At 37.2% G+C, this 15553-nt stretch overlaps 1 protein-coding gene across 2 annotated transcripts; it reads left to right on the forward strand.

The window, feature by feature from the left end:
• The first annotated feature begins 139 nt into the window (after positions 1 to 139).
• On the forward strand, positions 140 to 9227 carry LOC141903139 (E3 ubiquitin-protein ligase SMURF2-like). Of its 2 annotated transcripts, none has more exons than XM_074791118.1 (18): positions 140 to 309; positions 801 to 839; positions 936 to 1044; positions 1228 to 1361; positions 1728 to 1884; positions 2382 to 2465; positions 2793 to 3040; positions 3233 to 3317; positions 3796 to 4011; positions 4337 to 4652; positions 5011 to 5114; positions 5223 to 5337; positions 5977 to 6155; positions 6620 to 6757; positions 7195 to 7315; positions 7454 to 7655; positions 7873 to 7957; positions 8175 to 9227. In XM_074791118.1, exons 1-18 carry the CDS (start codon positions 255 to 257, stop codon positions 8272 to 8274), a joined length of 2487 nt encoding a protein of 828 aa, XP_074647219.1. In that variant the 5' UTR covers positions 140 to 254; the 3' UTR covers positions 8275 to 9227. The 2 variants fall into 2 exon arrangements, with proteins under 2 accessions (XP_074647219.1, XP_074647220.1); XM_074791119.1 differs by having other exon boundaries at positions 7882 to 7957.
• Positions 9228 to 15553: the final 6326 nt, after the last annotated feature.

The raw sequence follows: 15553 nt of genomic DNA on the forward strand, positions 1-15553 counted from the left end.
AAACTTCCCGCTAAAACAAAAAGTAATCTTAACGCATTTATTCACGTTAAACGTGGGAACCTCGCCTCTGGCAAGCGAGCATATTTCCGGTTCCGCGAAACTGCGGGATACGCCATCTGGCGAGTGAAATAAAAAACACTGAAGTACAGAATGGTGGTAGAATTCTTTTTTCAGGCCCTAATTTTTTGACAAATGAGATGAAAATGACGACCGGTTGCGTGTAAATAAACATGACGTGTAGCAATAGATGATCAATGATGGCGAATCAACCGAATCGTCGTAACGGGTACATGAAAATACGTTTAACGGGTACGTTCTTTTATGATTAATCATCTTTTTTTTACACAAAAAACTCTTCTGTTCTACCTCTCTGTGATCTGTCTGATTGTTATTTCGAATCGATCATGCTGACATATCATTTTATCATCTAGATTCCTACTGTCTATATATTTTCACAACCAATGCCATGCGATAGAACTGATGATGATATTTGATTTGAGATATTTTAGTGCCAGACTTGTCGTCTCAAATTAAATGGGTTGGGTCTAATGGGAGTGAATTTTGCAAAACCAGTTGAAAAATTAATGGATGTCTTGAAAAAAGCCATTTGTAGGCGTTTACTTCTACTACAGTACATTAACTGCTGCTTAATTGTTTTGGGGGATAGTAAAAGCTATTAGAAAAAACTACATAGACTGTTGTTGATCTAGTCGGTACTGCAACAGAGTGGGGCAATGTTTGGAAACCTGACTTCAAACCTTAATTCCTTTTGAATTTAATCGTTAATGTTTCAATTTCAGTTCTATGTGCAAAGAACTTAGCCAAAAAAGACTTCTTCAGTAAGTTTCCAGTCATATTTGAGTAGAATTTCAATGAAAATAATAATTACTGTATAGGCTTTCAAATTGATCATTTTCGATCATTTTTCTTTTCAGAATTACCCGATCCATTTGCCAGAATAAGCGTTGATGGCTCTGGTCAAATTCATTCAACAGAGCCAGGTCGTAACACATTGGATCCAAAATGGAACCAGCATTACGACTTGTAAGTAGTACATTCACATTATTCGTCGGATTGGGGGTATTGATGATTTTAACATAAGGAATAGGCCTGGATGACTTTTGAGTTTAAAACTAGCTAAGTTCAATGAACATGGTGTAATCCTGATTGTTGCTGTCAATAGGTGATCAATATCGGTTGAATTAAATGTGGTGTTGTTTTTTCTAGGGTCATTGGCCAGAAGGATTCCATCACGATCAGTATTTGGAACCATAAGAAAATTCACAAGAAACAGGGCGCTGGATTTCTGGGCTGTGTGAAAATCATGTCAAATTGTATTCAGAGAATGAAGGACACAGGCTGTAAGTATTTACTAAGATTATGGTCTATGAACCCTTTCGTAGGACAGCCCTGAAAACCTCTGGGCTTCAACAATGCAATTTTAACGTGATAAGCTTAGTGAAAATACCCTGACTAGTATGTTGGATTTTTATCTGCCTAACTAGTAACTTTTCTTTAACTCATCTTAAAAGGCTGTGTATTGCCTTGTTTATAACTTATAAACATGCTCTTTTCATGAAAACATCAAATACTAATAACTGAAAAATCTGAACGCTGTAGAGCTGAAGTTTAGCGGTCTTGAGAAAAGTTTTTGTGGACTTTTTTTGTTGATTTATTATTGCACTTGGAAATGGTTGTTTGATAAGTATGAATTTTGTTATTTTCAGTTCAGAAACTAGATTTGCATAAAGCGAAACCGGAAGACAATGATACTATACGTGGTCAGATCGTGTTGAGTTTAATATCGCGTGAACGAGGAGGGTTCGGTCCACGCGTCGCTGATGTGATGGACGCTATACGAGATCCTGATGAATTACCAGAAGGGTAAATTGCAATTTTATAACTCAATCACTAATAAAATGAGATAGAATCATTTGAAAGGTTTTGATTAATGGACGGTCCTGACAACTGTAATCAACTGAAAAAAAAGTTTAAAAAGAGACAGTTGCTAAAACTATTTTAGTGCTGACCAATTCTTACCCTAAAGTATTGGAGCTATGCCCAATTTGAAAATTTTGGAGAAAAATCCATCTCATTGTGTTTTTTAGCAGGCTTAAGTGCACTGCAGTGTATTGTTAGTCACCAGCACTGCTATTTCACAATGTTCAACAGTTGCTGCTATATCTTTCATTAGAGATTATAACTAATGAATAATTAAATTGATACACTGCATTATTGTGTATTAGCCAAGTCCATCACCAGTTTATACACAGCACTGTAGTGTCGATATGCACTGAAAGGGTGAATTTGAGGTTATTTGTGTCCATTCAGCAGGTATCAGTAAAGGCCAATGTTTAGATTTTGATCGTTTCATGTTTCAGATGGGAAGAAAGACGCACTGCGTCTGGACGTATTCACTATGTGAACCATATAACCAGAACAACACAATGGGAAAGACCAACTCGGTATGTACCAGTAATTATGAATAACTTTGTGGTGGAACTGATTTGGATTAGTATCAGTAATTTCTGGTGACTGTTATTGGTTTTTGTTGAAGTGTAGTATTGCTGCTAACTTATTGTGATGATGTACACTGACATACTTAGTCATTCGCAGACGCTTCCTGAAAATTTGAAATTTTCCCCTTTAAAAGCTCCTTATATCCAGGAATGACCAATAAATATTGCAGCAGAGAATATTTTTTTTTCGGATTCTAGAATAAAATTTATAATCGATTTTAGTTTCTCGATGGGATCAACAAATATTGAATGCGAATGTTTTAAATGTTTTAGGCCGGCGATGGACTACGTGGCCGAGCGATCTCGATCGAGTTCCAGTTTAACGTCGATTCTGACCGGTCAGCGACTGAGCAGCGGTCGCAGCAGTTCGAGTCAGCAATCGAATCAAACCTCAGGGGGATCAGTTAGCAATAGTAATAATGGTGCTATACAACGCGAACACCGGCGATCGTCGACCCGACATAGGAACTATCTGAACCGGTCACATCTTCACCAGGCTACTGAATTGCCGGATGGATATGGTAAGTTAGTTTGTTTTATCCCCAGTGGTTTTTTGGGCGTATAAGTTCGTTCTCATGGTGTCTTGTATATATGTTCATGTCAACACCCAAAACTTGAGGATTTTGAACGTAATTATTATACGCCCTCGCTGTTAATTCATTAGCCTGACATTTGTTGTCATGCTTTAAGACAAATATCAATCATGTTTGTAGAACAAAGAACGACGCAACAGGGTCAGGTATATTTTCTACATACCAGTACAGGAGTCAGTACATGGCATGATCCTCGAGTTCCCAGGTAAGACGATTGCCATCCCTCACAATATGTAATATGACAGGGTTCAGGGTTCATAGAGATTGCTGAAATTCCTCTTAAGAAGTTAGTCGATATGTCTTAGAAAATTCTTGTATTGGAAAAAGTCTGAATTTTAGCGGTCGGTTATCCTTAAAAAGCTCCTTCTACTACACCTAAGTCGGATCAGTTGGGACCAAGATTTGTACTTACCCAATTATTATTAGCAGTTAATTAGAAACCAAGTTTAGATAGTGTAGAGGATAAATATCTGCTTACAGAACCACCAAATTAATAGTTTACTGAGATAAAACAGTACTGATTTAGGAGGAGTCTACTATGTAGTTGGGACATGAAAGTGATGCAGACACTTCCTCGAAATTTTATATTTGAAAACTCCTTATATCCAGGAATGACTGATCCGTAGGGATTAAGGTTGATACATTTATTGCGTAAGAAAACTGTTAGAACATCATCATTGCAGGGATCTGCCGAGTTTGTCAGACGAGGAACTGGGTCCGATGCCGCCCGGTTGGGAAATTCGAACTACGGCTAGCGGTCGCGTTTATTACGTCGATCATAACAATCGTACGACACAGTTCACCGACCCGCGATATTCCGTAAACCTGCCAGTACTACGAACAACTCAACAACACGAGAATACTACCAGTAACACCAGTTCGAGCAATAGTCGCAGAAGGTAATGAGTCAATCAGAAACCCTACAACTCCTTGATTCCTTAAGATTTTTGTCACAGAATCGTCGTAATTATGATACTGAGTGTTAATCAAATAATCAAAAGCCAAGCAGACGTCACTTCTGGACAATTAACATTCCTAGTGCTTGAATGACATAAGTGTTTTGTTCATAGGTTATTGTTATGGTTTGACAAATCATGATGAGCAGTTACAATGTACTGGAAATGAAGTACTACTTTTCTGTGGTATTTGCTTTTGCTAAGGCAAACCTTACTGCTGATACAAATCATATTTGGTAACCCGAATTTTATTTCTGTAATTCAATAGTAGCATCAATTCTACCAGTAGCAGTTCGAGGAACGTAGAACGAACGAACGAATACAGACACACCCCGGATACCCAACAGCCGACGAGTCGAGCCGGCCGTTTGTACGATCAACTCAACGATCGCATCGATCAAATACGCTGTGATAGAGACCGCCAACCGACGACCGCGCGCCTCGACAAAGATAACGAGTCGCCGGCTCCGCGATATAAACGAGATTTGGTGCAGAAGATGAAGATCTTGCGGCAGGAATTGCAGGCGCTGCAACCGCAGTCGGGACATTGTCGAATCGAAGTGTCTCGTGAAGAAATATTCGAGGTATGTTGTTTCCGTCCGTTCGATTTTGTTACGCTGAAAAAAAAGCATACTAGATGTATTTTTATGAACCGAAGATTTTGACCCAAATGAGAGAATATCTGAAGTATTATCTAACAGACTATTCATAATGAACACCAGGTTTTCCAATCCCTGAAGTTCCATCGAATTCATCCAATATCATGTTTTCACAAACTAACTATTTGTCGTATGCTTCTTTGGAACAGAACCCACTGAAATTTTTGAAACTCTGCATATCGGGGTTATGTTTATCCCATGCGGACTCCTATGATCATGTGTTCAAATATGAATATACCATTACTCTTAATCGCTCAAATATTCGAACTTATAAATTATCCAGGAATCTTATCGACAAATAATGAAAATGCGGCCGAAAGACCTCAGGAAACGTCTGATGGTGAAATTCCGAGGTGAAGAGGGTCTTGATTATGGTGGAGTAGCGAGGTATGTAAAGGTCCCTGTTCTATGAAACACTAGGCTTTCAAAGTTGTTTATGAAAATCTGTTTTAATCTAAAAGTTTATTCATGTATTTCATACCATGTATTTTCCAGGGAATGGTTGTATTTACTTTCACACGAGATGCTGAATCCTTACTACGGTCTTTTCCAGTATACAAGAGAAGATATATATACTTTACAAATAAACGCTGACTCCGGAGTCAATCCGGTTAGTACTATAATATCTTATCGTAGTCCTACAAATTCGTGGATCCACTTCCGTAGTTCTGCGTTGAATTTTACTCTGGGGTTGAGACACTGGACTGGAAATGAACTGTTAAAACCCATCCTCCCTCTGCAGGGACTCGAACCTGATGGCATCACTACACTCAGCCACGGCACGAACCCCTGCATCAGTAGACCGGGTGCGCAGGTACATGCGCAGCTTTCCGAACGAAAACTGGCGGCACCAATCAGATTGCTCGTTGTATAATCGTTGAGGCAAATTTCAAGGAAGAACTATAAATGGGAAAACCCGGGCTAAAATAAAACGGGATTTCTGATTGGCTAAAAATCACATCATCTGAACTGCGCATGTATCTGCGCACACAGTCGATTATGGCAGGGTTTCGTGCCGTGGCAATCTCGATGCCATCAGGTTCGAATCCCTGCCGGGGGAGGATGTTAAAACCAAGCATTTCACGAATTAAGACAATTTTTGAATATAATTTAGACTCGTTTTTCAAGGCAGATGTTTTGTGACCGACCCCAACAGTTGGTTGCACAGTCAAGGGCGGTGTTTTATCTAAGATCACTCTGTTTTGGTTGTATAACCGAACTAACAGTCTAAATACTGGTTTGATTTCAGGAGCACTTGTCTTATTTTCATTTCGTTGGACGGATTATCGGCCTGGCGATATTTCACGGTCATTACATAGACGGTGGATTTACGTTACCATTCTATAAACAACTGCTGGGTAAACCTATAGTACTCGATGACTTAGAAAGTGTCGATCCCGAATTACATAGAAGTCTAGTCTGGATTCTGTAAGTATAAGCAAGGAAAATTCTTGTTTCTTGCAACATGGTGGTGAACAAATGTTATCAGTACAAACTTTATGAATAAAGGATTAAGGTGTCGACATAGGTGTTGAAAAAAGTATTTATAAAATATTTCAAGGAAGGCGTAGTTTGAATTTTTCTTGCGATCGAATAGTGAATATTGGTTAACCCTTTCTGTGCGTTTAAACTTCAATGCGGTGTATGAATCGGTGATAGACTTCGCTAGTAAACCACTCCATGATATATTGATGTAATTGAGTTTCAATCTCAAAAATGGCAGACGGCATCTGTCAAACATAGTGAAATATCAATAAAAAACAATACACCGCACTGCGGTGTAGACATGTTATGATGATATGCTTGTTATTCAATGCACTGGGGTGGAAATCTTTTTAAATTTCAAATTATCTCCAATATTGAATTGATCAATGTTTATCGTTTTTATACAGTGAGAATGACATTGAAGATGTGATACACAATACGTTCGCCGTTGATCATGAGTCGTTTGGAGAAATGAAAGTGACCGAATTAAAACCGGGTGGCCATGATATTCCTGTCTCTGAAGATAATAAAAAAGAATATGTACGGTACGAGATATATGCTATAAATGTGCTTAGATCATTTATTGTCACTGAAATATTTGAAATTCCTACTTTTTTCTATCCATTCTAACGGCATAAATGTGGAATTTGATCCAAGGGTCTATTCATAATTATAAACCAATGTATCCAGACATGTGTGGGATTTATATCCTTGTGTGTTCTGCAGGGTTCTTACAAATAAGAAAAATTCCAGATTTACTTTTCCCTGCAGGGAAAATCCGGGAATTCCTATACTCTTCTCAAGGGAAATCAAGGATTTTGAATGTTTGGTGCCTTGTTGTTCTTGCTAGTAATGAGTGGCACAAGAAACTTCTTGCTTAGAAACAGAGATATCTTATAATATAATCAGGGAATTTTTGTTTGGTCAAGCATCAGGGAAATAGAAGGGAATTTAGGATTATTGACTCTTACTAATTTTTCAGGTTATACGTTAACTGGAGGTTTATGCGAGGAATTGAAGCTCAGTTTTTAGCGCTACAAAAAGGATTCAACGAATTGATTCCTCAGCATTTGTTGAGACCGTACGATGAAAAAGAACTTGAGGTAAGATATCCCGTTGGTGTTTGTTTCAAATTTTATGAAAATATTTTAATCCAAACTTTCGACAATTTGTTGTCTTTGCTATGCTTTTCTGAGGGTGTTTTAACCTAAAACATGAGATCTTGTGTATCTCTTTTTCAGCTGATGATCAGTGGCTTGGGGAAAATCGACGTCGACGATTGGAAAGCTCACACGCGCCTAAAACACTGTACGCCGGAGACGAATATCGTGAAATGGTTTTGGAAAGCGGTGCTCAGTTACGACGAGGAGAAACGAGCCCGACTGCTCCAGTTTGTGACGGGGAGTTCGCGAGTGCCACTTCAGGGATTTAAAGCGTTACAAGGTTTGTAGAAAATTTAAAAAGAAAAAACTCGATTCATTTGCGGTTTGACCCAGTACGGTACTTAGAAATAGTTGATTTGATAGTTTTGTAGCCCTGGGCCTGAAAGTCATGAAGTCTAAAAGTGGTCTTAAATCTTCAGACTGGTCTTAAAGTTTTTACTTTGTGGCACTCAATTTCTTGTTTCCGCGAGATGTGCTGTTTCTGATTTTGATTTTAGGGTCTCCAGGTGCTGCAGGACCACGGCTATTCACCATCCACCAAATAGACAACAGTAGCAATAACCTACCAAAGGCTCATACGTGGTACGTATGTTTGTGAATTGAATTTTATCTACCGGTACATGATACTTCAAATGCTTCAAGTTTTTGTAATAAGTCAGCCAAGTTTAAATGCATAAAATCAAGAGATAACAATAAATGTGGATATTGATCCGTTTTAGAAGATTCCTCTTTGACGCTCTTCTGCCGGTGAAAAAAAAAACCCCAACAGCTCATTCAAAAATTCTGGTTTTATTTTCAGTTTCAATCGGATTGATATTCCACCGTACGAAAGCTACGAAAAACTTTTCGATAAGTTAACGTGTGCTGTAGAAGAGACTTGTGGCTTCGCCGTAGAGTGAACCGTTCAAAACAATGAAAATGATCGTTTGGCAATGTACTGTAAAGTTTTGACAAGCGAGAGCGTGGTAAACAGTTCTTGAACATATTGGCTTCAGCAAATTGAGTTGATGTTGGAAGTTCTTATTTTTGTGTTAATTTCATTGTTTCGATGCTGATTATGAAAAAGGATTGAAATTCACGCGAGTTTTTGATCTTGTGCTGAAGAACTCATAAAATCGTGATGTTTTTGGATTTAATATTGCATTGTGAAGTGACTGGTTTGATTGGCTAGTTCCATAGAATGGAGGCGTGGCCTATCGAAACTGCTGCGATTGATTGGCTGAATTGTCTGCAGTGATTTCCATGTTCAAAGAAGTATTGAATAGAATATGGCTGACTTGACAATTCTAACGTAGTTTAGTTTCAGTGAAATGTCGTGATGATTCTGACTGCGAAGAATCAAAAGTCAATAGATCTAATTCATCCGTAGACAAAAGGTTAATGATGCTGGTTTAAGAATAAACAGGGTTTTTTACTGACCCACTTAATCCAGATCATGGGAACTCGTGAAATTGATCCGGTTATGAGAAATCCAGTTTAAAAATCACAGTCACTGTAAAATCTGTTAATTTTCCATCGCTAATAATGGGTATTAGAGAATACTTTTTAAGTCGATCCTTGTTTGAAAAAAAGTTGGCTCTTATTTTCATCATTAGCGTTCTGAGGCAGACAGCTTGTGTTAAGATTGTGTGTCAGTTTTGCGATTGAATCAAAAATCTGTGATGAACCCTGATTTACCATTTGTCTAAAATTCCATCCGATTACTAGCGTGTATGATTAGATTTTTGGCCAGTGAAAAAAGAGCAGCTTATCCTTCTATACTCCGCAATCTTTGTATCTGCATATTTTCCAATCCAAAGAACATGTATCATTATTACATCCTACTCAATTAAATTAATACGTCTTTAGATAATTCTTAGGTTTTTATTTCATCGACATATGATTATAATACGTTAATACAACGTTGACAATTATAATCGGTGTTCGAAACGAAAAAGATAATATTTGCTTATGTTATTATTAGGTTGTGTTACGAATATACTTCTAGTCTCTCACTGTATTTTGTATATAGTTTACATAACGTGTAAAAGATCTTGGTTTGCTTATGTTTTTTTTTTTCATCTTCGTAGCAGTATTATAATATATACAATATTTAAAACTATAATGGGAGAATATCTTAAAGTATGTGCACCTTCTAATGTGTGAACTCGGACAGAAAACAAATTAACTATAAACTACGAATATATCAAATGATCCGATACATTATATATCGGTTCTGATACATATTGCATCATAGTTCCGATACAGTTTGGATGATAGTGCTGGTACCTATTGTATCAGTGTTCTGATACCTATTGTATCAGTGTTCTGGTACCTATGGTATCATAGTTGCGATACATTATTGCATCAGAGTTCTGATGAATATTGTATCAGAAATCTGATACATATTCGATGATAGTTTCGATACCTATTGTATCAGTGTTCTGATACATATTGCATCATAGTTCTGATACATATTGTATCAGAAATCTGATACATATTGCATCATAGTTCTAATACATATTGTATCAGATGTCTGATACATATTGTATCATAATTTTGATACATATTGTATCGTAATTTTGATACATACTGTATCATGATTCTGATACATACAACATCTCACAGAAAGTGGCTCACATTTTCGTGCATACATACTTTAAGGATGGCTCCTATTATAAATACATCAATGTCATTCATATTTTTGTTAGAAATTTATTTTTGCCATCTGCGTCATCGTCCACACACACGTACACTCCATTAAACACCGCCAGTTCAAGTTCTTTAATCTTAAGTGCATTTCTAGCACAGACCATTTTCATCGAACCAATGATGCAAAGACTGCCAAGAGTAAAGACTTCAGTCAACCTATCTCATTATATTGCGTATGTTCAGAAGTTGTTGAAAGAAGTTTGATTTATTTTGGAATTCTTCTAAAACATTAGAAAAAATTTCGTTTTTCTTTCATTTTCGTCTGGCTTTAACGTTACTTCTATGACACCGAATAGTGAAGTTCAAAAACACTTGTATGTAAATTTGTTAATAATCAAATGAATTCAGAGGCGGATCCAGAGTGCTTCTCTCGTAATTTTCAAGTGCCCTTTTGAAAATAAAATGGCAATGCTTTTCAGGGCAATTTTTCCACCCGCAACTAATAAACAGTTCGCAGCGCAAGATTTTGCTTATCTTCTCTTAAATGTCCCTCAAGTGCCTAGAAATTGCATGAAAATGCACTGAAATTTCAAAATTCTCCAGATCCTTGTTTTGGCTGCATTGATACTTAACTTGCCTTTTTTCAGTGTATGAACCATTTTCATATCTCTGTGCTCCTGTCAAAGTCTGCCCCTGGATCCACCCCTTCAACATCGGAATAATAGTAACATAGATTCTCCCGCACTTTGGGGGATTGGTATAAGTACGAAGTTACTAGAATACTTAAGGCTCAGTTCGATACCGACGAACTGGGGAGAACATGATGGTTCAAGTTTAAATAAAGTGACTGAGTCAATAAAAGATTGACATTTCAGTGCAGGTACCAACTGAATCGGTACTGAGTAAAGACAGTCTTTAGTCTAAACAATACTTCGCTCACTTCGAAAGCTTTAAAATGCTGGTAAATTATTGCGTAGATTTTGTTTTAATTTCTTGTACAGGATCCCTACGACTCCTTGATTCCTCAAAAACTCCTATGAAACGGAAAATGCTTTTAAAGGCGCTTGAAACTTGAGCAAAATGCCTGAAACTCCTTTAAAACAACCTCAATTTTGATAAATTGGCAACTAAGAATTTTTGTTTAGTTTTTAGTTGTACAGTAAAGGCAGATTCCTAATTAGAAACCGAGGTAAGGTGGTGAATAGGATACAAATGTGCTTACAAAAAACACTGAGGTAATGGTTCACTAATATAAACAGCACTGATTTAGGAGTCTTTACAGTTATTGGGATATGAAAGACACATCCTCAATATCTGAAATGTTCTCTTAAAACTCCTCATAGGCAGGAATGACTGATCAGTAGGGACCCCGTTGTAGCTTTTTCTTTTCACGTTGTGCCATATTGAAAAGATACCAGTATCTACTGTCGTTTCATGTAATATAAAAAATTTGGTAATATGTATTATATCATTGTGTACATGTGTATAGGTGAACTGTGTGATTGGTCATCCCGGAGCAGTGGATGTAAATAAACATCTTCTTCGTTGAACTTTCTTTTTTTGAATCAAAATCGCCTAAACTGATTACTTTTCTATATTCATCCCGTTCCTGTAACAGGTTTGCCATTTTACTGCTTGTTCGGTTGGTCTTTCATCGGTACACTGAGCATGTAAATCATTTTAAGAACTTATGAATATATATATATATATATATATATATATATATATATATATATATATATATATATATATATATATATATATATATATATATATATGTAAACATGTATAAATAGAGTGATTTTCGAATGTTAAAAGTTTGTGCAATTTTACTGCTTGAAATTCTGCTTGGGCCGTCGTCAATTCGTGGGGTCAAAAAACATGAGTCGACACGTCTTGTTTTAAGTATATATAGCCTTAAACTCGGACATCTCAAATATTGTACGTACATGAAAAAAAGAAACAAACGAAGGTCCATATTATACCAGCAAACTGATGTATATAGATTTTGTAATATTCATTTTAATAAAATAAATTATGTGTCCCTGATAAGAAACGTTATTCGTTGAGTACCAGTAAGTTGTTAAGCAATGAAAGTGTCAGATGTAGTGTCAGAAGAGTTAGATGTAGATTGAGGGATTTCGCACTTCATTTGAGTTGGGTCTGCCTGCCTTTTGAGACCGCATAAGTAGGCTAAAAATATTGATCCCTTGTCTCTCCTAATCGGGCGGGTCATTTTTTTATCGTATATCGTGATGAAATTCGTAATCAGTTCATTCCTATGGGGTCATTCATTTATTTCGTACGCATAGAATTTGAATTTTTTAACCCCCCTCCCCCTCTGTACGCAAAATCGGCCATTTTTTCATATACATTAAGCATTACATTACATTGCATTACATTGCAATTGCACTGACCCCTCCCACCTCCCCCTAATGCGTAAATGAATGACCCCCTATAGCTGCTGGGTCTGTTATGGTTAGGTTGGCCATGATTTTGAAAAAGTCATGTACAGGGTAGATATAGGCGGCCGGGTCAACTTTTAAGCTCAGCTGAAATCGGTGAGAAACAAGGTATCAATTCTTTTGCCTTAGTTGAGGTATTAGAAGGTGCAGACTTTTCATTGTTTCCAATACAGAAGTTTTAAGAACTCTGCTTGCATTTCACTCCCGGTCAAGTAGATGAACAAATTTGTAGCGTGTATTAAAGCAGTGAACACATCTTGCATATTAAACAGTACACCCCAGCCAATATCTGACAGTTCTAAAGTACGTATAAAATTCAACAGACACACGATAACACTTGGAGTCATACCAACAACGAAAGACAACGCGATTAGGATTAGTACTTGGGTAGTTTTATTCACTTTTTCATTTCTGTTTAGTTTTTCTCCGAATTTGCCGCTTGAAAATCGTAATTTAAGAATCATCGCTGCGTTGATAAGTGAAACAAGTGAAGTCGTAACAAAGACGTTGTAAGTACGTAATTTAACGGTTTCGATAACGCCATAATAGGTGTTCCAACAAACGCCTCTGTAAGAGAAATATGGCGCTGCCGGATTCGAACTGATATCCTTGTAAATGGGGATTATGGGCCAGTACAAACAGAACATGGCCGGAAACAAAAAAGTCAAACAACTTGCTATGATGGCATTTTTATGGTTGCAGATTCGCTTTGAAATAAAAGGGAAGAAAACCACAACAAACCGTTCTAACGACAAAGTAACCATAATCCACATACTAACGAAATATATCACATGAACGATATAATCCGATATAACACAGCCCAGGTATGATGCCGAAAAAGGTGTTCTGATGCGATGTCCAGTTAGCAAATATATGAACACACTGATCCAAGCAACTACACAGATTCCTAAATAACAATTATCCATTATTGCGATGAAAATAATATACACTGAATACGAATGACGTCGCATAACTTTTCGACACATGATCAGAATAACAGTCGAATTACCGAGAAATCCGACGACGATAATGATGAAATAGCCGACAAGAAAGAGAATCGCGCCGTATGCAGTTTTCAGTTGTTCGCTGCCAGACATAAAATCGATCATTATCCCCGGAACGCCTCGAATTGAGGAACGGAGATATATTTTCTCTTCTTCCTGGGCGCAGGTGGCAGAAGAACTACCGGTACTGTTTTCACACATTTTCAATTTCACAATACCGCGCGCTCAACGATTGATGATGAGACAGTGTTACTCAAATCGGTTTCTAATGACGGTGACAGTCATTAGAAACCAATTCGAGAGAGATTCAGCTCATTTTCTGGGCAATATGAACAATTTTACTGGTATTCACTACAAGTAATTTACTATTGATCCAGGTTCTCGCTCCGGGCAGATTTGCATTTTAAAACGGATATATATTGACACAAGAATTATGACTATGGATCTTGACTGTGTACGACGTTGAAAGTTACGTACTTAAGATTGTCTACTTTGAAAATAAGACAAGTTAAAAACCAACGTTCCTTAAAATGCAAAAATTCGCTTGAAACGAATCCTGTTCTCATGGCGTTTTCATTAGAACTGATAATTTTTTTGTCCCCCAAAGCTGGAAAATGATTCCGAGTTTTTTGCACTTACTAATATTTTGTTTGCTTGTCACAACCGAGTCGTTGCGTCATGCGTGCATAATCATAGTGGAAGTTTTTGTAAAAAAGGATGAGGGTCCCCGAAACGAACAATATGAACTCTAAAAAGTGCGCTTTTTCTAAGGTAGTCGAAATCGGATCATGTGTTACGCCCTGCATGTAGTTTAAGGAAAAGGATAAATCAACGTTTGACCTGCGTGAGATTAAAATTGAAGCTCCAAGATGGTGTAATAGTTGAGTTAAGTGTGCGGTTTCTCATTTTTCCAAGCGATCAGTGTTAACAACTCGGCTTGCATTTCAGTCACTTGGTTAAATAGATCTTGGAGTAATTACTCCAAGAATAGATGATCAGATTTGTAGCGTGTTAAAGCATTGAGCACGTCTTGCGTATTAAACAGTACACCCAGCCAATATCTGACAATTCGTATAAAATTCAACAGAGACACGATAACACTTGGAGTCATACCAACATCGAAACGCAAAGCGATGAGGATTAACACTTGGGTAGTTTTGTTCACTTTTTCGTTTCTGTTTTGTTTTTCTCCGAGTGGAATATGAAATAGCCGACAAGAAAGAGAATCGCGCCGTATGTAGTTTTAAGTTGTTCGCTGCGCCAGACATAAAATCATTATCATTATCCCCGGAAAGCCTCGGATCGTAGAACGGAGATAATTTTCTTGTCATCCCGGGTGCAGATGACTGATGAATTACCTGTGCACATTTTCAACGCTGTGGATAGCTAGTTTTCACTAATCAGAGGGAACTACCCTTTTTCAAATTTGTTTTTAATGACCGGTTGACAGGTTGAAACCACTACCGCTCATTTTCCCGGCAAACTAGAGAAAATTTTGCCAGTACTGACGAAGTTATTGCTCAAACTGACAAACTATTGCTACGTGCAAAACATGCTAAGGGCCCATTAGGCGTACAATATCAAAACGATCCTACTGGTTTCTTTAAGCTCGGAGATTCATTTAACAAATGATTACTCCGAGCCCTAAGGAAATAACGGGTACGGATGTGCAGAATTTTAAAGCGACTGAATCGAATTGACTAAACGACTATATTGCCAAAGGAATAACGAATATACATTCAGACAGCTTTAATTCAGAAATATTTCAATCTCGTGAATCTGATATTTGCAAATTACAGATCCTCATTTTCTTTTCAGTTTTTGTGAGCTCCTTCAAAATTCTTAGGGGAAGCGCTATTTTGGACGTGTAACAAAAATTTTATCCTTGAACTAACTCGGTCAGTCCTTTTGGTCCCAAGGAGTTAATGTCAGATTCCTGCCCTGTGGTATGAATGATCTATCAGTTAGTTGTGTCCAAAACGAAAATACAAATAAATGTTGAAGTAAAACACAATCACTGATTTAACGTTATCTTTATTGATATAAATACGTTTTGTACAAATATTATCTTCATTCTC

Source organism: Tubulanus polymorphus, chromosome 4, assembly GCF_964204645.1.
Source record: "Tubulanus polymorphus chromosome 4, tnTubPoly1.2, whole genome shotgun sequence".
In the NCBI taxonomy this organism is placed as follows: Eukaryota; Metazoa; Nemertea; class Palaeonemertea; order Tubulaniformes; family Tubulanidae; genus Tubulanus; species Tubulanus polymorphus.